Consider the following 25,221-nt stretch of genomic DNA (forward strand, 5'->3'; position numbering starts at 1 on the left):
AAAAAAGAATGGTTTCAACTTAGAGTCCTGAGCTTCCAAAAAATTACATGTAGCACATATCTAACTATGTTAAAGGTTAGTGATCATATGAAATGTTACCATGGCAACTCTAAAAGACTTTAAGTAGTGATACAGGCAGTTCCTCAGTTTTATCAAGAGATGGTGCCGTTTAAACACAACAATGCATAGTCTCCAGTTTATTATTTAATATAATAAATTTTTATAATTTCTCAGAATTGTTCCTATGAACAAATAACCAGCCTTTGTGCTCGATTGAGTTTGAGTGCTTTCAACAACCATTTCCTCTCAAGGAGATATTTTTCTGGAGTTTTATTTTGTCATTTTCATTTGATTACTATTTCTGTTCAAAACCTTCATCTGTTACTTAGAAAGAAAATTCAACAAAGAAAAGACATCTTTATCCCCACAAATTTCACTCCAACTGCATTTTGATTCAAAGTGATGTAAAGAGAGGTGGAAATAAAGACCAAGGAAACTTTCTCCCAGGTGCGCCTTCAGAGTCACTTAGCCTGTTCAGGGGGATTCTAAAACCACAAATATTTGCAGGGATCATCCCTTTAGTTCTGAGAAAATGGTTTCCTTAATTATGTTTTTGGTTTCACTCTGACAGCTTCTCATGCGTCCATGGAGGCCCATAGCTGGTTCTGCCACTGTGTTCAGTTTGCAGATTATGCACTTTATGAGGCAAAACATAGCAACACAAACATTTAAATTGCTCCCACGTTTTATAGCCTCAACTGCTGTATTTTATATAAAGGCCACAAAATGAGTATGGTTATTGATGGAAATTGGTTAGACCTCAAGGACTCCTGCTTATTGAAATTGGAGATGGAGCAGTTTGAGAAATCAGACACCCAGGCTAAGAAAGGTGGGTAAGGAGTAAAATCCTCAGAACAGGTAGAATTTTTATCTCTAAAAGCCAGAAATCAACAAAGGAAAGGGAGGTTATATTTTCATTGGGGAAATTTGATTTCCAATATTACTTGGATATACTATAAGTAATACAGTTTCTGTTACTTAGGAAAAGTGATATTTTGTATGCAGGAGTCAAATATATGTGGCTTTAAAATATCCTTGTACATCAGAATCTGTTTTTGTAGTTTTATTTGGTTTTGTTTCTATTTATCATATGCCTACAATTTTTATATTAAAATACAGCAAAACTTGTTTGATGTTCTTTAGAATGCTTCTGTCAAGATCAATATTCATGCAAGGATCACTTGCAATAATTACAAAGTATCCATTTCAGTGGGAAAGTAAGAAGTTTCTTGCTTTGTGAGCTGGTAGACTCCTTATTAAACAAATTCTAATCTTCCTCAGTAATACATGACCTTGTTGCTTCACTATCCATCCAAAAATATTTTTAAGAATTCTTTTTAAACCCTAGCAAATGATGGAGAACACCCCAGGAAAGTCAGAGCAGTTGTCAAGAAGTAGATTTATAATAAATGAGCTGAGTTTTGGCAGAGCTACTTAAAACTCACATTTTTCAGAGTAATGTTTACAGCCAGAAACACTGCAGTTGGCCAATTACTGATTTCTAGATCACTCTTCCCTTGTGGATGGAAGGGCATCAGATTCCCTGAGACTGAGTTGTCCTTCTGTCAGAGTCAATTCTCCACATGTATTGTAGCTAATGGATAAATAGTATGCAAACAAGCATTATTAAATTTATTTTTGCTCATGAATTATTGGTCCTTTAATGGACCGGAACCTGGTGGTCCGGAGTCGACGATAAGAAAGTAAGAGAGAGAAAGAGGCTGATAGTGCTTGTTGGTCCTTTAATGGACCAGAACCTGGTGGCCCGGAGAGTAAGAGAGAGAAAGAGAGAGAGAAGGAAAAGAAAGACAGACAGACAGAAAGACAGACAGACACGGGGACCAAAGCTCTGATGGAGCAAAGGTGTTTTAATCAACATGGCGTGGGCATATACACTGTCTTACAAGGTGGTTATTCTCAGCAAAGACAAAGATTAAAATTCCAGACTTACAAAGCATAAGATAATCCCTATCAGAGAGAGAGAGTTGCAAACAATCACCTTTTACCATTTGGCTCATAAAAAGGAAGAAGGTGCTTGTCACTGTAATGAGAAGTGCCTGGATTCCGCAGCCCCGGGAAAGGCGTGCCTCTCCTCTTAATTCCTGAATATTCAGGACTCGATAAGGGCCAGAGGGCTCCTGACAGATCCAAGACAGCACACAGGAGGCCTCTGGTTAAATGCTTCCTGACAATGAATAATAATAACAAAAGCTTTTCATATATTTCTGATTTTGCTCTGGAACTGAGCAGTTACTCTAAATACATATATTTAGGGACTTCCCTGGCAGTCCAGGAAGTTAAAATTCTGTGGTTCCACTGCAGGTGGCATGAGTTTGATCCCTTGTCAGGAAGTCGAGATTCCACATGCAGGAATATATATATATATATATATGCACATATATATATGCACATATATATATATATGCACATATATATATATACACACACACATACATATATATATATATATATATATATACACACACACACACACACATAAAGAAAATGTGAAAAAAGAAAAAGAAAATGTGTTGTGCTTAGTAGTCAGTCATGTCCAACTCTTTGCGACCTGTGAACTGTAGCCTGCCAGGCTCCTCTGTCCATGGGATTCTCCTGGCAAGAACACTGGAGAGTGTTGCTATGCCCTCCTCCAGGGGATCTTCCTGACCCAGGAATTGAACCCATATCTCCAGTGCCTCCTGCACTACAAGCAGGTTCTTTACCCACTGAGCCACCTGGGAACCCCCATACATATATAATAAGTATGTGTTAATATAGAACCACATGACAGGATATGTATATTATATATGTGTATATATAGCCTATTTAAAATTCAAACAATTTTAAAAAACTGTTCATGGAGATACTATAAAATCTTAGTACAAAGTCAAGCTAATCAGACTAATACATAATTTCTTGCTCAGTGGACAATCTGTGTAAAACAATCATAAAATAATTTGTAATTGTGCCCTAATGCTTTGAGGATGAGATAGAGTCCCTTAGAAAATGTTCATTGGTGTCTTTATGTATCACTGTACACCCCATAACTTAAACTTAGTTAATTGATTAGAGACCTGGGGAATATTAACTAACGATTTAATGAAACCTTTTGGAAGTAAATTAATGCTGATTAGTTGACAGAAAGAATACTTCCTGAATTGAAACAAAGGATATAAAAGTTAATTCAGCTAATCATGAGCATTTGTGAGACTTAGAACTCATCTCTCTTGATTTATTTTTTTATTTTTGGCTGCCCTGGGTCTTTGTTGCTGTCTGGGCTTTTCTCTAGTTGCAGGATGTGGGCTTCTCATTGCAGCAGCTTCTCTTGTTGTGGAGCATGCGCTCTAGCGTGCACAGCATGTTGAGTTCAGAAGTCACACGTCCCAGAGTCTGGAGCGCAGGCTCAGTAGTTGTGACAGGAGGGCTTAGTTGCTCCGCGGCATGTAGCCTCTTCTCAGATCAGGATTGTGCCCATGTGTCCTGCATTGACAGGCAGATTCTTTACCACTGAGCCACCAGGGGAGCCCCAAGAACTCATTTCTTAAATGAGAGTTTTAGACATGAAACTTTTCCATCTACCACATCACTACCAAATAAATAGAAAAACACAAGTTGCTAACATGAATTGAGTACTTATCATGGTCTGGTTGAGGTGCCAAACTATCCCCAGTTGCTATTTTATTTAAGACAACCAACTCATGAGGCAGAGACTGTTTTTCCCATTTGACTAAAGAGAAACACACTATTAGAGAAAGAAATGGGCTAAAGTAAGTTTGCATTAACTAGAGGCATTCTCTCATGAGAGGCCTCACATACTTACTAGATCTCTGTAGTAGACACTTCTTTTTTGTTTTTTGTAGTAGACACTTGTTGACTCCTGAAGAATCTGTGCAACTCAAGATGAATTTTGAGTCCTTATGTGTCCACATAAAAGGGGAGCATGTTTAAAGTCATGTGAGTTGTGTTTTTCACATACAGTGTTAGGTTTTCCTAACTCATTGCTTGTTTTGTCTTTGGTTGAATTTAAGGACTCTTGGAAAAGATCAAGCTCTACCTTTCAAATAAAACTTTGCCACCTCACACTGACCGTAGGAAGTTTGACCATGACTTTGCCATCTCCACCTCCTTCCACGGAGTCCACAACATTGTCCGGAATCCGAGTAGGATTCGCAAGGTGGTCTGGTTGCTGGTGGTCCTGGGCTCCATCAGTCTCCTTTTCTGGCAGGTGTATAGCCGTCTCGTCAACTACTTCAGATGGCCCACCACGACATCTATGGAGGTACAGTATGTGGAGAGAATAGAGTTCCCGGCTGTGACCTTCTGCAATTTAAACAGGTAAAAACTACACTTTTAATAATAAATCTCTGTAACTTTGCTAGGTATAAACTTTCATGGATGACTGAAATAGTTTATTGTGTGCTATTTAATATACACAAAACCACTCGTGGTCTTAAATTGTCTTAAAAACAGAAATGTTGGGGGCTAAGAAGCTTATTGATTTCTTCTCTATTTTCTTTTTTTCCTTCCTTTTTTCCCTCCACAATTATATGCTAGGCTAAGCACCAAACCCTATGGTTAAATAGATGTACAAGTCTTTATCCTTGCGTTTAAAAAGTTTGTTTCAATTAGTCAAAAAGAGAGAAACATCAGCAATCACAATGCAATATATATGATGACTATAGATTACATGAAAGGTATATGCAAGGACTCTGCGAGCACAGAGGACAGACAGGTGATGGTCCCTGTCTAGGTCTCACGGAGTGTGATTGTCAAAATGTGGCCAGGCCGTCTGTAGGGGGAGACAAGGAATAACTTGAAGATATAGGAAAGCACTGTGCTAAAGTTGGAGGTGTGAAATGTTCCCATGTGTTCAGGATGAGATGTTTATTGTAATAGGAATGTGCCTGGCTCCATGGGCATGTGACCTGTGCACACACTTGGTTTAACATTCTGTTCCTATTGCGCCCTTGACCACAACTCCCTCCAGAGATCTGCAAGTCCCTGGCTGTGTACGAGGTCTCCTGTGGGGAGTAGGGAGGGAACTTTCCCATGAGGCCATCCATGAAAACCCTTGTTATTGCCTGTGGTCAAGCCTGAAATCCTGTACATGGGATTTTCACTTAGCAGGTGGGGGAGGTGGTTTCCTTCAGATCCACCACTAATCAGCTATTTGGCCATGGACAAATCACTTCACCTTTTAAAGTTTCAACTCCTGTGTGTACAAAATGATGTAATATCTATTTCATGTATTTTCTGTTTCATTAGTTCAGGTAGCATATACACCATTTTGTCTCATCCCTGGGTGGTTCTTTGGACAGGTGTTCAGTGTGTGTGTGTCAGTCACTCAGTTGTGTCTGACTCTTTGCGACTCCATGGACTGTAGCATGCCAGACTCCTCTGTCCATGGAATTCTCCAGGCACAAAGGAGGGTTGCCATTTCCTTCTCCAGGGGATCTTCCCAACCCAGGGATCAAACCTGGGTCTCCCACATTGCAGGCAGATTCCTTACCATCTGAGCCACAAGGGAAGCACAGGGGTTCAATATATAATTGATATCATAGCATATATAGTAACTATTACAGTATGTGTAATTGTTAGACTTATCTCAAGATATGTGTCAAGTTTCCAAAGAGTAAAAATCAATCAAATACCCCACAAAGGTATTCAATACAGTTACACCATACTATTTTAAATGGCATGTGTTCTTTTTTAAAATGTTATTTATTTGAAAACTTTTTAATTTATCTACTTATTTTTGGCGGCACTGGGTCTTCATTGTTGTGTGTGGGTTTTCCCTAGTAGCAGTCAATGGGAGGCTTTTCTCTAGTTGTGGTGCACAGACTTCTCATTGTTGTGTCTTCTCTTGTTGTGAAGCACAGGCTCTAGGGTGAATGTGCTCAATAGTTACATCTTGTGGGCTCCAGAGCGTGGCCTCAGTAGTTGTGATGCATGGGCTTAGTTGTCCTGCAGCATGTGGGATCTTCCCAGAACAAGAATTGAATTCACGTCTTCTGCACTGGCAGGCAGTTTTTAAACCATTGGACCACTAGGGAAGTCCAAATGGTATATATTCTAACAAAAGCAAAGGCTGGTTGAAGATAGTCATTATTAAAAAGAAATTGCCTATATCATTTTGAGTATGCCAGTGTGAGGACCCTCACAGAAATTTTCCCCAGAGAAAATTTTACTCAAAAAATCAACCATTTAGAAGCTAATCACCAAAATACAGAAGGAACTCTTACAACTCAGTGAAATATTATTTAATGGTTAAAAGAAAATGAGCTATCAAGCCATAAAAAGATGGAGGAATCTTAAATAACAGTGAATAGAAATTGCCCGACTTAGATATCAGATTCAGCAGACATCAGAGCAGCTATTATAAATACAAATAACTGAAGAAACTGTGATTAAAAACATAAGGGAAGATATAATATCTCATCAAGCAAACAATATCAATAAGGACAGAAATTATACAAAAAACCAAAGGGACATACTGATTTTGAAAAGTGTAATAGTTGAAATGAAAAATTCACTACATCCACTAAAGGGACTCAGCAATAGGTTTGAAGTGGCTGAGGAAAGAAACAGTGAGCTTGAAGATAAATTAACAAAGTATGTGATCTGAGAAACAGAGAGAAAAACTAATGAAGGAAAATGAAAAGAATAAAAAACATAAAAATATATGTAAAATGGGAGTACCAGAAGAGGAGAGAAAATAAGGTAGAAAAATATTTTTTAATATAATGTGTCAAAACTCACCAAATTTGCACAAAAATGTATCTTTAAAATGAAGATAAAATAAAAACATTCAGAGAGAACTCATTCTAGCAGACCCATCATACAAGGAACACTAAAAAGTTCTTCAGACTTAAAACAAGTGAACTCAGAGAGTTTTCAAATCCATATGAAAAACTAAAAGCACCTGTAAATATACTTTTGCAATTTTAAAAGACATTATAAATGTGTTTATTCTTCTTTCTTCTCTTGCTTGTTTTAAAATGCAAATGTATAATACTTAGACCCATGATACCTACAGATCACTCTACGTAACAGCAGATTACACACTCTTCACATGAGCACATGGAACACTTTCTAGGGCAAGTTGTAGCAAGACCATAAAACAAGCTTCAATACACTTAGAAGATTTGCAATCATTCAGAGTATGTTTATCAACTACAACAGAGTGAAATAAGCAGTCAATAATAGGAAGAAATTTGGGATATTAACAAATATATAAATATTAAACAGCACACACTAAATAACCAGTGAAAGAAAAAAGTCACATGGTATTAGACAACACTCTGAGATGAATGAAAAAACACACAGCGTACCTAAACTTACATTTGCAACTCAAGCAGTGCTGACATAGAAATGCATGGATTAAAACAGAAGAATGATCTCAAGGAAAATATTTAATACCCTATAATTTAAGTACTTTCATGTTTTTACTGAATTTTGATTTGTATAAAAGTTTATTTTGCATAATTCAAATCTCAAATCAATGATTTAAACTCTGGTGTTGGATGGCGGCATTAAGAAAAAATTGATAGTGTACCCTGAAGTTATATATAGTTAATATCCAGATGAAAAATGAGATTCAATAGTGTAGAAACTAAAATTGTAGAAGAGGAAAATTATTAGTTATAAGAAAATTACTCTTTCTTCAGTAACAACTAATACATCATCAATACTGTGGTGGTTAGAGACATCTTTAACTCTCAAAGTCTGATTTTACAAATAGATACTTTGAATGTCAGTTCACCAGCATCTCACCAACATTGTTTAGCAAATGACTGATGGATCATGAAAAGAACTTAGGTTGTCCACTCTCCTGTTCTCACAGCCAGTAGTCTTCAAACATTTTCCCTCATGTTCCATATAAAGGAAATTTAAAAAACTATGTATTTCAGTTGCATTTTTTAAATTGGCAGCTAAAATTTAAACTAGAGCTTTCAATAACTTTATGTCTTAGTTTTGAGATCAAAAATAAATATTATGAGATAAAATATGATAAGCATTGACTATTAGGAATAAATATTTGTTATTTTATAATGGGAGGGGGGATCGAGATGGGGAATACATGTAAATCCATGGCTGATTCATGTCAATGTATGGCAAAAACCACTACAATATTGTAATTAGCCTCCAACTAATAAAAATAAATGGAAAAAAAACTTAATTACTTCATTGATAAAAATCATGTAAATCTTAACCTGTGTACATTTTTTAATTGGAGAAGGAAGTGGCAACCCACACCAGTACTCTTGCCTGGAAAATTCCATGGATGGAGGAGCCTGGTAGGCTACAGCTCATGGGGTTGCAGAGTCAGACAAGACTGAGTGTCTTCACTTCACTTCACTCACATGTTTTAATATTGCAATAATCTGGAATTTGCACACAACAACCCAGTTTCATTTAAAATAATGTTCAGGAAATCCAAAAAAGAAGCAGTATGTATATACACATACAGGTAATTTGCTTTTGTGTACAGTAGAAATTAACAAAATGTTATAAAGCAACTGTACTTCAATAAAAATTTTAAAACCCTATTTTTTTACAACTCAGAAAAATAAAAATGAAATGACAAATTTTATCATATTACTTCAACTTTTCGCAATTCAGAGGGTCCAGTAGGGGCTCAAATACCCTATGTTTAATGCCAAGCTTCACCCTAGCCAGAAATATGTGCATAACAGGAAAAGACAAAGTTTAAGGAGTTTTGATTAATACTTAGAGGAGTCTAGTGTTTGCTTTTGCTAGGGGCCTTGAGATTGCTATACACCAGGTGCATTATATGCTGAGATTTGTAATGATTGACAGGTAAAAACTCTTTCATAAATTGGAGAAGAATCCTTGTGGGTGTTTCTTTTTAAATGCTGAGTTAAAGCAGAGGATCTGGAAATTGATTCCAACACACATACACTTGGATCTATTTTGATGGAGCTCAACAAAGGACTGACTGAGGCATCAACGTGGCCTTGAAATGAAGCTTACTCATTTGGGTCATATAATTTGGGGAAATGTACTTAGAGGTACTAACACACCTAAGAAAGACGGGCTTAGTAATTGGTTATCAGTTATTAAACTGTTTAAATATATCGATGCATTTTTATTATTTTGTTTTACTAGACTTATCAGTATAGGAAATGAAAGAGTAAGACAAGCTATCACTAAACAAGGTTTCTGAAAAATCATATTTGGAAGAGTTTTGGAGATTGAATTAAAGTTGAAAATAAACTTGGAGCAAAACACTTAGATTTTATGCTAAACAAAAATGTCTCACAAAATTTATCACTTTGTTTGTTCCAAATACTGTTGGACTTTATTCACAAAGTTTAATCCATCCACCTAAATTACCCCATGGTCTAACTATTAATAGTATAAAAACAAAAGTTCTAAAATAATGTTCTAAAATACTCCCCTCTTTAACCTTTTAATATATTGTGCTGAGACCTCCTACACCTGTAATAATTTCTTCATTTCTCTGCATAATCATCATGAAAAGAATCCAGTGAACATTGGTATGAGACGGTGTGGGCTCAATCTGTATAGGATTCCAAGATCGCAGGGCTTTGGGGCAGACCCTTGGTCCCCTGTTGGTCAAAGAGTTAGAAACCTGAAGTCAACTAAAATTTCATCCTTCAGTTTAGAGCAAACACTTCTTCTTCACAAAATCTGTTACTAGTGTAAGTTTTTAACTCCCCAAAAGATCACTAAAAACACTTTTGCCCAAGAAAATCAAGGTTGTTAAATATATTCCAATTAGATAAAATACAACGAGGGTGGAGGCTTAATAGTGTCTCTTAAGAAAAAGGAGGTCAAAGAGAATATTTACAGGGTTCTGAGACCTGGGTCAGTGGTTTTAAGAGAGGTCTTGAAAGGCTTAGAGCTAGTTACATAAGGTATTCTATTAAAAACTGGTCCAAAAAAGCCATTTTGCATCTCTAAAAGGATATGATGTTGGTTTGGGTTTTTTTCCCCCTCTTTTTGGTTTTGTGTATGTCCCACCTTGACTGAGAAAGGGTTTAATGTGATTGTCATGAGAATGAAAAGTTACATTACAGATAACACAAAAGGAAAATGAAAATAAAATACAGAATTTGTGACATAGAGGAAGTCCAGGAGCAAATTCACACACAAACCATGCACCGCATAGTCCTGTATGATCAACAAGAATGAAATGAAAGTCACTCTCTGTGACCCCATGGATTATACAGTTCATGGAATTCTCCAGGCCAGAATACTGGAGGGGGTAGCCGTTCCCTTCTCCAGGGCATCTTCCCAACCCAGGGATCGAACCCAGGTCTCCAACATTGCAGGCAGATTCTTTACCAGCTGGGTACATATTTTATTCTATGCTGCCTGGCATCTGATTTGAGGAGAGAAAGTTTGTTCCATTTCAAATTGTGTAATAATATAATATCCAAAATATAAAAATCACATTTTGAAAGAAGGTCTGAAAATAAAAAACCATATAGAATGCAAAGCAGAAATTGCTCAGCAAAATAAAAGAATTACAAGGCACTTATTAAGGAAAAGGCAAGCACATTACTTCTGCTTTGATTGCCAGCAAGTTGCTTTGACAATAATGAGGCATTTATTTAATAAATATTTACCTTACACTCTTCTAAATATGTTAGAAAAAATAGTTTAATCATCCAAATGATTGTTTGATGAAAGTGGTATTAAAATATATCAGTATATTAACCTTCATCTTGGGTGTGTAACAGTGAGATGAAGAATTGCACTGTCATAGCCTTAACTGGCTGTGACAATCAGGGCTCCATCCAAGAAGCAGAACCGCTGTGAATGACAGAGAACAAGGGATTGATCATAGGGATTCAGCCCATTGAATCATAGGAGCTGGGACAGCAGTCTCTGTAGGGCTGTTGCCTCTGTTTCTGGTGCTGGATCTGAAGTCAGCAGGATCCGTGATTAGAAACAAAGATAGATTTGAAATGAAGGAAACAAACATCAGCAGGGAATGCATGTTTCAGCTCCAATCCTAGTGGTGCTGGTGACTTGCAGGGGGAGTTGGCATCTCTTTCAGGCTGCACCCTTGCTTGACCCAGGAGCAGAAGCTGTCTGAGGACACTGGACAGGGCTGGGGGAGCTGCCCAGTGCAGACAAGCTGGGGTCACAGATGCACACACACAACGTACAGAACAACCACAACTCCACTCTGCAATGAACTGCAGGTTGTAACCAGATGCAGACAAGAGGGAGAGGTTTAGCAATGCAGTTGAGGCAGCCACACGGATTCAGCATAGAGCACAGCAGGGCTTGGATGTGAACCCTAAAAATCTGGTTCCTATAGTGTTAACAATTCCTAACACCTCTCTCTCAGTGTTGAATTGTGAAGATCCATTTGGATGTATCCAGAGCAAGGTCTGGAAGGCATTCTAGGTAAATGAAACTATATGTAGAAATTCAAGGTAGAATGCAGCAGGTGACAAAGACCTCTTAGTAATCCAATTTTGCTTGAATGTATTACAAATGAGAGAAAATACAGGAGATAGGAGGAGAGGATGATAGAGTTCAGATCCCATCTTCGAGACAACAACAAGTGTTTATTATCCTAAATAGTGCCTTTATTTCCACAAATAGGTTCCAAGCAGAAGCTGCAGCCACATTTAGTGTTATTTTTTTCTTATGGAATATTGTATCCAAAGTCCTTCATCTTCAGGAAATCAGTACCAATTCTACCGGCTCTCAAGAGGCTATTGATTTCCTCGCAAGTGAGCGAAACTTCAGCATTACAGAGTTTGTCAAGGAGAATGGTTTTTATCTCAACAGCAGCACATTGTTAGAATGTAAATTTTTTGGAAAGCCATGTGGCCCAGAGGTAATGTTGCAATATTTCTTCAAATTTCATCAATATAACAAGCTACTTCTTTGTATCATTTTGCATTGAGGTTAAGTTTACTCCCATGGGGAATCAGTTTAAATTTGCTCCAAGATCACATGTCCTTAGCTCAGCCTTATGGTATCAAGAGGTGTGAATACACATGGGACGTCCCTCCTTTTTCATACAGTTAGATAAGCAAAGATAGAGGACAGAAACCTTTGGTGATATTTCTTGCAGGATTGTCCTTAAAGGGAAACCCCTATCTGTGGTTCCAAGTCCCAGCTGAGGATTCCACCAACCACAGGTTGAGCTGTGCTGTGGTGGGTATTTATTTTAAAACAATGAGTCTATGCAATTCAAATCCCTGTTATTCAAGAGTCAACTGCATATGAAAATGTCTCAACTAGATAATCAGATACAAATTGGCAAGTGCATTTTACAAAAAAAAATGAAAACTGCTTTTGGAATACAGACTAAAATCGCCAGATTTCTATTCTTCCTGCTGTTTTTGCCTTCTCACTCAGCACTATGATAAAGAAAAGAAAGTTATAGGCATTTAAACTTTGAAAGGACCAAAATACTCACCTGATTGTGTTTTCTTTGGTTTATTTTCATATTGGAGGATTTTGCACATGTCTTCACTGAATATGGAAACTGTTTTACCTTTAATCATGGTGAAACTATCCAAGCGAAGGAAAAAGTGAGTGTTTCTGGAAGAGGCTTACACTTGCTCTTCAATGTCAAACAGGTATTGAATTTCTTCAAACTTCACCAGGGTTTAAGGCAAACAAGAATGCACAGGAGTTTCAGGACACTGTGCCCTGTTGAATCGTTCCCACATATTTGTTTGTTTGTTTGTTTTTAACTAATTTAGTCAAGACTTCCACCATGAAACTACAGACTTGGAGATTGAAAAGGCACAGTTTAGAGGAATAACCTGGACATTTTTAGCTATATTACTTACTGTCATTTTTATGTCACAAAACAAGGAAACTAAAGATTTCTAAATCTCAATGTATATAGTAATTTAAGAAGACCTATGAAATTTTAATGTTCAGATAATGTTTAGATTTTCATGAAAATAGGCAATGTGTTTTAGAAAGAAGCCATACAGAAATATTTGACAAACCATAGAAATCTATAGTCTGAAAGGTGATGAAAAATATTGCTATGCAAAAATATTGTATCAGCGGGCTTTGCCTAAGCCAGTTTTGTAAATCTGTAATTGATATAAGTAGATTCTAAGTGTTTAGACCTAGGTGGCAGCTGTCCAGGCTCCTAAGAAATTCAGAGGTGTTCCTTCAAGACTACCTAGTGTAACTCTCACCCAAGGCTAACCCTCACCCTCTGTCTTGCACAATCATTTGTAGTGTTACACAGAGGTATTCTACTCTGTTGTTATGATTTTGTAAATGAAGAATAGCATTTTGAAATGCTATTGAATGAAGTATTCAGAATCACACAATTAATGGCAGAGATGAGAAATAAAGGTAGCATCCCTGAATTTCACCAAACTACTTCCCAATCCAAGTGAACAAGGCGATTGGTTACTTTTCAGGAATTTCTCCTAAGCCACGTTTCATGGTTTCCCCTGTATTCCATTCAAGAGTCCACAGCACTGCACACTGCGATACACACAACCAGGCTTGTATATCTAGTTCATTAATAGTTTCAAGTTATTTAAATATAAGCCATATGTTCACTTCAAATATTGTATAATAGCTTTTACAAGCTAGAATTTCTCCCAGTGTTTTTAGAGTGCAATTAAAATCTGCAAATTCAGTGCAAAGTTCAATAAGTAAATAGAGCTGAGATATTTCTCCAGACTAACAGTTAAGTGTTCCTTAGAGAGTTACAGAGGGGCTAGGAGAAATAGGGTCCTGAGCATCAAACGCAAGACCATTTGTTCATTGTTGTTACCTGTGCAGTTAACCCATTCACAAGAAAAACCATCCTAGTCCCTCATCAAGGCCACCCCTTCTCCTTATAGCCTGAAATTATAACTAATAAAGTCACCAGAAGTTTGATCTTAAATTTCATGTGCCTCTCTGACAAACAGGCTGCTTCGGGTCCTGCCTTTTGGAAGTGGAACTGCGTCTGGTGCTCATGTCTGCACTGCTGGAGTTCCCTCCAGCTGTGCTCACTGCTGTGGGTTGGTGAAACAGGCTCACTCTGACCCCTCCCTGGGAGTGTGCTCTTCCTGCCTCAGAGTCACGGGAATAAATACAGCATGCCTCTAAAGGCCCTTTCTGATCCTGATCATGAAGAGCCACTGGCTTCTCAGGAAAAAAAAGAGAAATTTCTGATAAATCAGAAATTTGGTTTTGTGATAATATATGAAAGTCAACCAAGAAACTCAACCAATAAAGCAAAGCTTGAGCTCCTGAAATGTATGCTTTTACATAATGAACAATTATATATATATATATATATTTGTTTTCTTGCAAAAAAAATTCTTTATCTGACACAAGATTTACAAAAGAAAAGCACTAGTGCTAAAGAAGTAGTGTAAGTCTTCACTTTTAGGAGAAAATAAATTTGAATTTTAAGTCAGGCCGAATATTTTAATTGCAAAGAGAAGCAGAGGGCCAAAAGATTTTCTGGGACAAGTAAGTAAAGAGAATAGCCAAGGAGAAAGAAACTAAAAAGGCAGATGAGGAGAGGGCCAGGGGAACCAGGTGGCTGACAGTCAGGATACGTTCCATAGGTCTACTCAAATTGCCTCAGGCAAGAGGTGACCCGGAGAAAATGGCCCAGGCCTTGATGTGTAGTTTAACCATGAAAAGTAGGTATTTAGGTGTTTAATTTTCACAGCTTTTATGTAAAAAGAGATCTTGTATTGACATGAAGTATTTGATTTTTAAGTTATTCAAATGCTATCATGAAATGATAAAAATCAGTCTTAAACTCTGCACAAAATTCTGCACAAACTCATCTTGTGCATAATTGACATCAATTCCTAATCTGGAAATAAATACTTGTTTATTTCAGGAGGAATTTACAGATGACCCAACCCTTGGCTTTGTCGACGCTGGGATCACCTTTGTTATCCATTCACCCATGAAGGTGCCGCAGTTTGATGGTTTGGGCTTGTCCTCACCAGTGGGAATGCATACACGGGTGACCATCCGCCAGGTGAAGGTAAATATCAAATAAAGACATACATATAACCACAAAATTCAGAATCTGAGGGAACTCTGACCTCCAGCTGTTTGGAGGAATGCAAAACTTGGCACATCAAGAAGCAGGGCAGATGTCTGCCTTTCCTTCTTCCTGATAAACAGAGGCTGTGTCCCTCAGTGGGGTAATGATCCCATAGGTACATAATAACACATTTCACTAGACACTCTTTTCTCTCCTGCATTTCAAACATCACCAGAAATTCAACAGTTTTAGTTCAGATACTTTTCCATTACCGGGAGGCTCAAAAACAGCAAATTCACAGATAGAGTGTGAGTGAGTGCTGGGAAGCCCAGCAAACCCAAGTCAACTTTGAATTTTATTTGAGTTGAAAATGGACATTAAGAAGGAAGTCCATGTGGCTGAACCGTGCTTTTTCTCAACAGGACTTTCTAGGAAGGAAAAAGTCAGTGGGCAGAGCAGTCTTAGAATCCCAGTGTCTGACAGGTTTCCACTTGGCAGCCCCTTGCTCTGTAATTTTCTGGATTAACTTCCTGAATTTCCACCTCCTGAGGGCCAGGGGCTAATACTTCAGGGGCTAATCCTTCCTTTCCCAGTGACTCTGTTGTTCAGTCGCTCAGTCGTGTCTGACTCTTTGTGACCCCGTTCACTGCAGCATTCCAGGCTGTCCTTCACCATCTCTTGGAGCTTGCTCAAATTCATGTCCATTGAGTTGGTGACGCCATCCAACCATCTCAGCCTCTGATACCATCCAACCATCTTCTCCTGCCCTCAATCTTTTCCAGCATCAGAGTCTTTTCCAATGAGTCAGCTCTTTGCATCAGGTGGCCAAATCACAGTTACTCTGAGGTTTAAGTGAAATAATATAAAGAAAACATTACCATATTGCCTGGCACATAATAGGTACTCAGTAAAGGATCTTTTCTTAATTGAGGTTTAGTTGATTTACAATGTTGTGTTAATTTCTGCTGTAAAGTGATTCAATTATACATATATATCTATATACATTATTTTTTACATTCTTTTCCATTTTGATATATCATGGGATATTGAATATAGTTCTCTGTGTTGCACAGTGGGACCTTGTTGTTTATCCATCCCATATATATACTAGTTTGCATCTGCTAATCCCAAGCTCTCAGCCCATTTTCCCCACAACCTTGGCAACCACAAGTGTGTTCTCATGTTTTGATTCTGTTTTAAAGGATCTTTTTGTGTGTGTAATTTTGGTTGCTGTTTTGTGACTGGGTTGATGAATATGCTAAAATATTCAATAAATGATATTTTTTTCCTTGTAGGAGTTCAGTTTTAGAGCACCTTGTCTGATTGTATTGATTCACTACAGGTACAGGCATCACTGACTCAACTGACATGAGTTTGAGCACACTCCAGGAGATGGTGAAGGACAGGGAAGCTTGTCATGCTGCAGTCCATGGGGTTGCAGAGTCAGACACGACCGAAAAATTGAACAACACAGAGCATTTGGGGTGGATATTAAAGGCCAAAGAGTAGACTTAACTTCGGGGGTTTTCAGGTTAATAGAGTAGGCATAGTAGACAAATGTAGTCAGCTAAAGAATATCAAAGGCTTGAGAGAAAAGGAAAGGGATATATTGAGTCAGACAGATCTTCTGACCCAGGTGTTTATTTTGTCTTAAGACAGTCCATCAGGAATACCCGTGGGGAGAATGTAATCCCCACATGAAACTGCAGAACTTCAGGACGTATAGCACCTCTGGCTGCTTGCAGGAATGCAAAGCTTGGCACATCAAGAAGCAGTGCGGATGTCTGCCTTTCCTTCTTCCTGGTAAATAGAGGCTGTGTCCCATTCTGTAACTCTTTACTTAATCTGACACATGGAAATAAATGTATCAGAAAGCTGTTTCACATTCTTAAGAAATTCTATGCTGAAAACCATCCACCTGAGAAATAAACCTCCTAGCAGAGATGTCTGGAAAAGAAAAGAGCCTTGTGTTGTGTGAGCCGGTCCCCAAATCTGATTTCAACATTTTCAATTGGGTGCTCTTAAGCTTTTACACAGTGTGGTTTGACAGGACTCCACAGGTGATAAATGTGTGTGTAAACTGAAAAAAAAAAAAAAAGATTTTCTCAGTTTGAAAGAAACAGTAGATCTTCTTACCAATGCTTAATATTTCTTTATTGAGACCTTTTTGTTGTTGTTAGAAAGACTCTGTAGTCTCCCTTTACATCTGGTCTGAAATGCTTTCAGAACTACAGATGTCTGAGCCAAGCCCTGGACAGGGCATTGGAGCAGGGTGGATGGAGCTGGCCTTGCACTTAACTTCTGCAGCTCCTGGAAAGTAAGGAGCAGCACAGTGTATCCAACCCGCGTGGCCTGACAAGTTATAACAGGGCTGGAGTGAGTATGCAGGTGGTCTCAAAACTGCTTGACACAGAACTCACTCCATGTAACAGCTGGATATTTCTCTTCAGATTTCCTTCACCCCATTCTCCAGTATATTTATAAAGAAGTGTAGAGTGATTTAAGGGATGAAACCAGTCTGATCCTACAAGTTTACCAATCCCGCACATGATGGCCCATCACACATCACGTGTGCACACACACACAAACACTCACACACACCACACACACACTCACACATGGATATGCTGATGCTGCCCCTATAACAAGGGTTGCAACTTAGCAAACTGCTTAGAAATTTTGAGCATCATAACTTCCTTCTTTCTAGAATTTTTATTTTTAGTCTGTGGCTCCTGCAAAACTGGCATTCTATAAAACTGCTAACTCTGGCTCTGATTCTCATTTCTAATTACAAAAAATTCCAGAGTTACAGGAAAGGGTCTAAATTGATATATGAAAAATAACATTACAGTTTTAAAATGTATCATTTCTGACAAAACAAAAGAAAAATGAAATAACTAATAAGAACCAGACACTAGGCAAAATGAAATGTAAAACACAAAGCAAGACATTTGCACAAACTTTGGAGTGCTTATAGAAATATATCTTATTTGATTTGATCCTTAGTTATCCCTTTAAGTCTGCTTACAGATGAGGAAACTGAGATTTATACACATTAAATGAACTAGCTGAAGAACTCCCTCTAGCAAATTGTAGAGGCAGTTCTAAAAATCAGCCTTTCAGAAGTGGGTCATTTCCAAAATTTCATCGTTCTTGATGTGTGTATGCTCAGTCGCTTGAGTCGTGTCTGACTCTTTGCAACCCTATGGACTGTAGCCTGCCAGGCTCCTCAGACCATGAGATTCTCCAGGCAAGAATACTGGAGTGGGTTGCTGTGCCTTCCTCCAGGGGATCTTCCCCACCCAGGGATTGAACCTGCGTCTCCTGCATCGCAGGCAGACTCTTTACCACTGAGCCACCTGGGAAGCACATTGTTCTTGGGATTAAGAAATATCATTCAAGAAGTAAGCCACAGTGTGGGAAAAGAGACTTCTTGCAGACTCAGTGTTCAAGGTAGAGTTTTCTTTTTCATTTTCACTTCTTCACAAAGCACGCTTCCCCCTTGTCAGCTGAACTTCTCCATAGACTGTAAGTGACACTTTCTCTTGTCTTCAGGACCATTGAATAAACATTGAGCTCACCCTAGAGATACATGGATTATAGCAAGAGGCAAGTGCTGCATTAAGGTGCAAAGACTGAAGTTTTAGAGTCAGCCTGGGGTGAAACCCAGCTCTGAATGAGATTGATTTTGTCCCAAGGTTCACAGCAGGTGCTCCACAGAGTGCTACTTCCCTGCCCCATCCTACTGTCCGATAGGCAGCCCCACTAGGTGCATGGGTTTATGTATATTTAAATCAATGGATATAGGGAGCTGGATAGAAGATGAAGAGATAAGTCTAAGCCCCCTAACTGCTTAGGCAAGCCACTTTCTGAAACTTGGTTTCTTCATTTGTAAAATGGTGGTTTACACATCTTACAATTACCATAGAAAAAAATGAGATGACAAATGTAAAAGTGAGTTCAAATTCCAAAGATATAAACAGTTGAAAATTATTATTCTTACCTTCAGTTCAGTTCAGTTGCTCAGTCACATCCAACTCTTTGTGACCCCATGGACTGCAGCACATCAGGCTTCCCTGCCCATCGCCAATTCCTGGAACTTGCTCAAACTCATGTCCATCAAGTCAGTGATACCATCCAACCATCTCATCCTCTGTCATCCCCTTCTCCTCCTGCCTTCAGTCTTTTCCAGCATCAGGGTCTTATGATTTTAAATGATATGGACAAATGGAACGAAACATGGAAGGATACAAAAACATTATTTTCTTCCTCCCAGTGTGCATTTTCATTGGGTATTGTGTTTTCATACTAGTTTTTGCAAAAGGATAGATAGAGAGTGTTTTTGTCATTATTTCACTCAGTTCATAAAATGAAAAGTCTCTATATTTACCCTTTTTATTTTTAAGGAAATGGGATAGAGTGTGACCTACAAAAGTTTTACAACTGTGTGTCTCCTATACTCGGTAAGTGGCTTAATTTATTTCTCTATTTTCAAGATTTATATGAAAGTTGCCCAGAATCACACAAGACTTTAAATCATACTATAGATAGTTCAGAAATGAAACAAGAGAGACTATAAGAGGTAGTTTTTCAATGTTCTTAAATTTAATAACGATAGCTTACACAGTAAAACACAACAAAGAGCCTTTCTTATTTCACACTACATCTGAATCAAAGATATGCACTATCCAAGTGACAGTAAGAGGGCTGTGGTTTTTACTTCTAATTTTTTTAAACTGTAAACATTTTTATAATGAAAGTAGCTTTGTTGGTTTTTCTTATTACATACATGAAACACACTTGTTGGGATTAGTTCAAACATCACAGAATAGGAAAGATTCTTCACTTGAAAATTAATAGAAATAGCATCACTTTGAAAATTACTGTCACAATTTAGGTGGCCATTCTTTTCCTCATTCATTTCATTATATGTAACTTATATATAAATGTGTATGGATAGTTTTTACATAAGTGAAATCACAACATACATGACATACATACTGGGGACAGCTTCCTCTTAAACAGCGTTTTTCACTTATTTATCTCTTACCTTAACTCAACCAATGTTAACACTCCAGTATGTTCTACAATAATTCTCTCCACAAATATAGTTTTCTATTTATGATTTTAAATCATTGGTTATTTTATTAAAATGGGATCATACTATATACCCTTCTATGAAACTTGCTTATCTAACCCATTTCAGAAATATCTCCAGGACAACAGGACTAGATTTCAGAGACTCCTTTTAATGGCTGTAAAATATTTCGTGGAATGGGCATGGGTAGAAAAGATCTGATATTTTTAAACAGCTTTACAAGCTGAATATGCAGAAGTCACATTACTAAGTGAGGAGTTAAAGTTAAATTGTCAAATTTCTTGCCATTTTCTATCCCTGAAAAAGGATGAATGTGAAGTTTGGGGAAACATCATTCATGCAGTTACTTCCTGGGGGAGTTTTATGGGAAAATGGGATCAGAAGAGTGCATGGGTGTGTGTATGTGCATGTATGTGTCTGTGCATGTATATGTGTGTGTGTAGGGAATACATGGAGGTTATTGCCAATCATCTTTCAGAACCAGGGAATGCCTACAAAAGTCATGCTCAGAGGAGTATCAATAGGAGAGTCTAGAAAACAAGCCCAAAGTTTGTCCTTATTCAAGGTCTTGGTGAAAAAAAGGGTTCACAGGAAAGAGTTTCAGTAACAGAACCACAAAGAAAACAAGAAGTGGAACATTTGCTGAAAGCAAAGAGCAGTGAGATGAGCCCAGGCACTGACTGGTCCAAAAATGCCTGTGGGCAAACACCCACAGTGAGTCCTTCCCAAGACTCACTCACATGGGTGGTGTGGTTGCTGAAGAGAAGCCAGAGGATAGGGTGAAAGTGACTGCATCCCCAGACCCGAGGACCTCAGCACCCCACAGCGCATTGCACACCATCTTTATTGAGACAAGCCCAAGAATACATTTGGTTTAAACCTGTGTCACTCACTTTCAAGATGATGTTTCTAAGTTCCTCTCAAGGTGACATAAGGTCACAAAAACTTTCCGTCTTTTATCCAAATGTCTAATGTCGTATGAAAATAATCTCAGAGACTTTCTGGTAAAAAAATTCTTACTTCTAACAAAGATATGAATCCAGTGACACCATGAATTCTAGGTTAACCCCTAAGATTTCTATTGTCTTCCTTGCTGTATTTGTACTAAAATGTAAATAGAATATAAATACCACTTGTTAAGGAAGCAGTGATTGAACTTGTTAACCACTGTTTTAAACATAGGGTTTCCCTAAAGGCTCTGACTGTAAAGAATCCGCCTTCAAGCAGGAGATGTGGGTTCATTCCCTGGGTCAGAAAGATCCCCTTGAGAAGGAAATGGCAACCCACCCCAGTATTCTTGCACATTGAAAGTGAAATGATAAAATTTTTAAAAGCTCTGTCATCCCCACTGTGAAATAACCTTTTTCTCCAAATATCTTGTCCTAATTTTCATCTCAGACCACATTGAAGTTAAGGGATTGTGTACAGTGGGAACACACAATTCCAGCTGCCCCGTACCTTGTGAAGAAACAGAATACCCTGCGTCCATTTCTTATTCTACTTTTCCGAGCCAAAAAGCTTTGAAATATCTTTCCAAGAAGTTGAATCAAAGCCAGCAATATATCAGGTATTTCTAATTAACATACATATTTTCTTTACTTTCAAAGACTCCAGGAATGAAATTCTGACCAGTCACAGGAAGCAAGGGCTGACAGCAGTGAATCATCAATGAAAGCCTAGAATTTTAAAGGTAGAAAAGAGCTTGTCTTTCAATCCCTTAACTTAATTGAGTGAAAAGTGAAATGAGGACTGAATAATTTGCTTATAATCTTACACTTTTGGCCCAACTGGGGAAGAATGCTAACATGACTGAAAACATGAAAATCTGTTACCTATACATTATGAGTGCTTCCCTGGCAGCTCACTGGTAAAGAATCCGCCTGCAATGTAGAAGATCCCAGTTCAATTCCTGGGTCGGGAAGTTCCCCTGGAGAAGGGATAGGCTACCCACTCCAGTATTCTTGGGCTTCCCTGGTAGTTCAGATGGTAAAGAATCCACCTGCAATGCAGGAGACCCAGAGTTTGATCCCTGGGCTGGGAAGATTCCCTGGAGAAGGGAACAGCTACACACTCCAGTATTGTTGCTTGGAGAATCCCCATAGACAGAGGAGCCTGGCAGGTTACAGTCCATGGGGTCTTAAAGAGTCGGACACGACTGAGCGACTAAGCACAACCACATATATTATAAAGTTTGGGTCTACTAACAACTGTATTAATTAAAGGGAATACAAATTATCCTCATTTTACAGAGGAGGGGAGTGAAGTTACTGCATTTCAAGTGAACTGTCCTGTGAAGGTCATTAGTGGCACGCAGAGAATTTATGCCCCAAACCTATAACTCTGGTCTCTGTATATTTTCCACAGAGACACATCACTACAATTTTGATGAATTAAAGATTATATTAGGTCTCCTTCTGCCATATCACTCTCCTATCAGAAATAACAACTCAAACTTCATAAAAAATATTTTAAAAATCAGGCAACATCATAACATTTATCTTTGTATTTTATTTATATTTTTAAGCTGAGGACCTGACATATCAATATAGTATGTTTGGTGTTTGTATTTAAGTCTATTATAATAAAATATATTAACTAATTAAAAGCAGATTTACTTTTGCACAGCCAAGTATCTGACTGTGAAAGCATATTTCAGGTTTTAAGCTAGTATGTATTTTAATGAAATAAATAAAAAAGCATTCTCCTAGTATAAATTCCTAGACAATACAATGATCTTTCAAATCAGGAAGAAAAAGTCTTTTCATTAAGGTGGGGTTGATAGAGTATCACTTTAAATACTTGGATAAAAAGATAGAAAGCTAGTAAATTTGCAGCTATATCTTTGTCAGCACTCCTGTCTCTAGTATAGATGCCTCTATTTCATTTTAATATGGAAAACTGATGTATCTATAATATTGTTCCTATTATACTTAGCTGTGCCTGAGAAGAGCACTTCATGTGATTTTTTGGCTAGAAAAAATCCCCTGGGCTCCCTGTTTATCATGCAGAGGATGTAGACTTTATTTTAGAGACATATTGGTGAAGTCAGAAAAGAAACTCATTGTTACACAAAATGACTCTAGAGAACACTGTTGCTTTTTCTCCTAAAATTTATATTATTGTAAGTAGCTACCCATAACCTCATCCTATAACTGACAAATGTGGATCTTGCAGGCTTGTGACTAGCAGAGGCCAGTGCCAGGAGAGCTAAGGCGAGTGGCTGAATACAGCTGGACTCAGGGCTGTCCAAATCCTAGACAGAGCCAGGGGTTAGAAATCACACATATAATTAAAAATTTGCTTTGTGCACAGAGATCAAAAATCGAAGAGTAATTAGTCAGAAAACATGAAGAGTTTGTTGTTTAGTTGCTAAGTTGTGTCCGATTCTTTCGCCACCCCATGAACTGTAGCCCACCAGGCTCCTTTGTTTATGGGATTTCCCAGGCAAGAATACTGGAGTGGGTTGCCATTTCCTTCTCCAGGGGATCTTCCTGACCCCAGGGATCGAGCCTGCATCTCCTGCATTGGCAGGTGGATTCTTTACCACTGAGCCACCAGGAAAGACCATACAGTTCATTAGGAAAGCAGATATAAAAGCTTAGCATCAGTAGAACTTAAAGCACTCTTAATTTAATGATGAAGTGTGATGGCGGTGGCAGAAACCAGCTCCAGACTATGACCAGCCTGGAGCCCCAAGTGGCAGTTGCCGGACTCCATCAAGAAGGAGGTGAAAAGATTAGCCTGATTGAAGCAGGCATTATGGAAGTGAATTGTGGCTGAATTTAGGCCAATTTCATTAGCAAAATAATTTTTGTGTGTGTTTAATTGAATGAATTTTCAAGTAAAATTTGTATAAAATGATTTGGTTTATAGAAAAAATTATTCCCCTTAATTAATCCAGCACTAAAACTTAAGCACGTGGAGGCATTTTTTAGTGTTTTATAAATGCAATAAACACTATTTTTTCTTTGATCTTCTTACCCTCATTAAAATCCAGATTTTATTTTATAATTGTGCTTCTTGACATAAATAAATATTCTTGGATCTAAATTCTGAAAACTTTTCCTATCACCATGAAATGTAGATTCAACGAGACCCAAATTACCAGCAAGTTACTCACTTAGGAGGAGCTGAGTAAACCTTGCGGTATTTTCATAGGGGCTTAATTTATCTTCTCTCAAAAACGCAAATGGATAATTCTGGAAAATGGCTCTAAGTTTTGTGCTTGGGAACTTAAACAGTATTATCAACTTACATGCAAATTTGGATCACAAAAAGATTGCAATATTGCTAAAATTTCTCAGCTTCCAAAACAACTTCATTATTTCCTTCACTTTGGCTGTTGTTTTATTATTTGCAAATATTATGATACCCCTTCTTAGCTACTTAAACACAGTACATTCCCCTGTTACCCAGGGTTAAGCCAATGGAAATTAAGTAAACATATTAATGATATATTTTGAATTAATTCTATTTGGGAATATTGATTTCTAAATGGTAAACAATAAGGAGAGTGATTTACAACCATGCCTCTCAGATATTAAAAATACCACATAATTCCGGGAATCACTGCTAATAGAACCTATTCTTTTTTCTTTTTTTTTAACTTTTTATTTTATATTGGACTATAGCTGATTTATAATGCTGTGTTAGTGTCAGATGTACAACCATTCCAGTTACACATATACATGACTTTATTCTTTTCCAAAATCTTCTCCCATTTACATATTATATTACATAATAGGATCTTTTTTTTTAATTTTGTTACATATTATATTACATAATAGGATCTTTCTTAATGAAACTATTGTTGCACATGAAAACCAACAGGTAGTTGATTTTTACCTCAGTTTATAAGACAGAGAGGTTAACTATTTATATATCTATTAATTCATTGTTTTCTTCTTTGATTTGTTCCCTTATTTGTCCATTTCACAAATTGGAAATGAGTGCCTTTTGTGTGTCAGTATTCCAGAGTGCTCTAAAAACTAGAGATACTTCTGTGCATAAAAGACAACCCCCTGCCTTGCTGCACGCATGCCCTGTGGAGTGAAGATGGACAATAAATATA

The 25,221-nt window shown here is 37.7% G+C and overlaps 1 protein-coding gene across 1 annotated transcript in view; it reads left to right on the top strand.

Annotated features, from left to right (window-relative positions):
- Positions 1-792: 792 nt before the first annotated feature.
- The window catches only part of ASIC5 (acid sensing ion channel subunit family member 5), a 34,058-nt gene continuing 9,629 nt past the window's right edge, over positions 793-25,221 (top strand). Inside the window, exons 1-8 of the mRNA XM_070474658.1 lie at positions 793-889; positions 4,089-4,395; positions 11,668-11,905; positions 12,531-12,656; positions 14,900-15,049; positions 16,708-16,855; positions 19,459-19,515; positions 21,549-21,717. Coding sequence (XP_070330759.1) covers positions 793-889; positions 4,089-4,395; positions 11,668-11,905; positions 12,531-12,656; positions 14,900-15,049; positions 16,708-16,855; positions 19,459-19,515; positions 21,549-21,717 — 1,292 coding nt within the window. The remainder of the gene's footprint in view (positions 890-4,088; positions 4,396-11,667; positions 11,906-12,530; positions 12,657-14,899; positions 15,050-16,707; positions 16,856-19,458; positions 19,516-21,548; positions 21,718-25,221) is intronic.

This window comes from Odocoileus virginianus, chromosome 12 (genome assembly GCF_023699985.2).
Source record: "Odocoileus virginianus isolate 20LAN1187 ecotype Illinois chromosome 12, Ovbor_1.2, whole genome shotgun sequence".
Classification (NCBI taxonomy): Eukaryota; Metazoa; Chordata; class Mammalia; order Artiodactyla; family Cervidae; genus Odocoileus; species Odocoileus virginianus.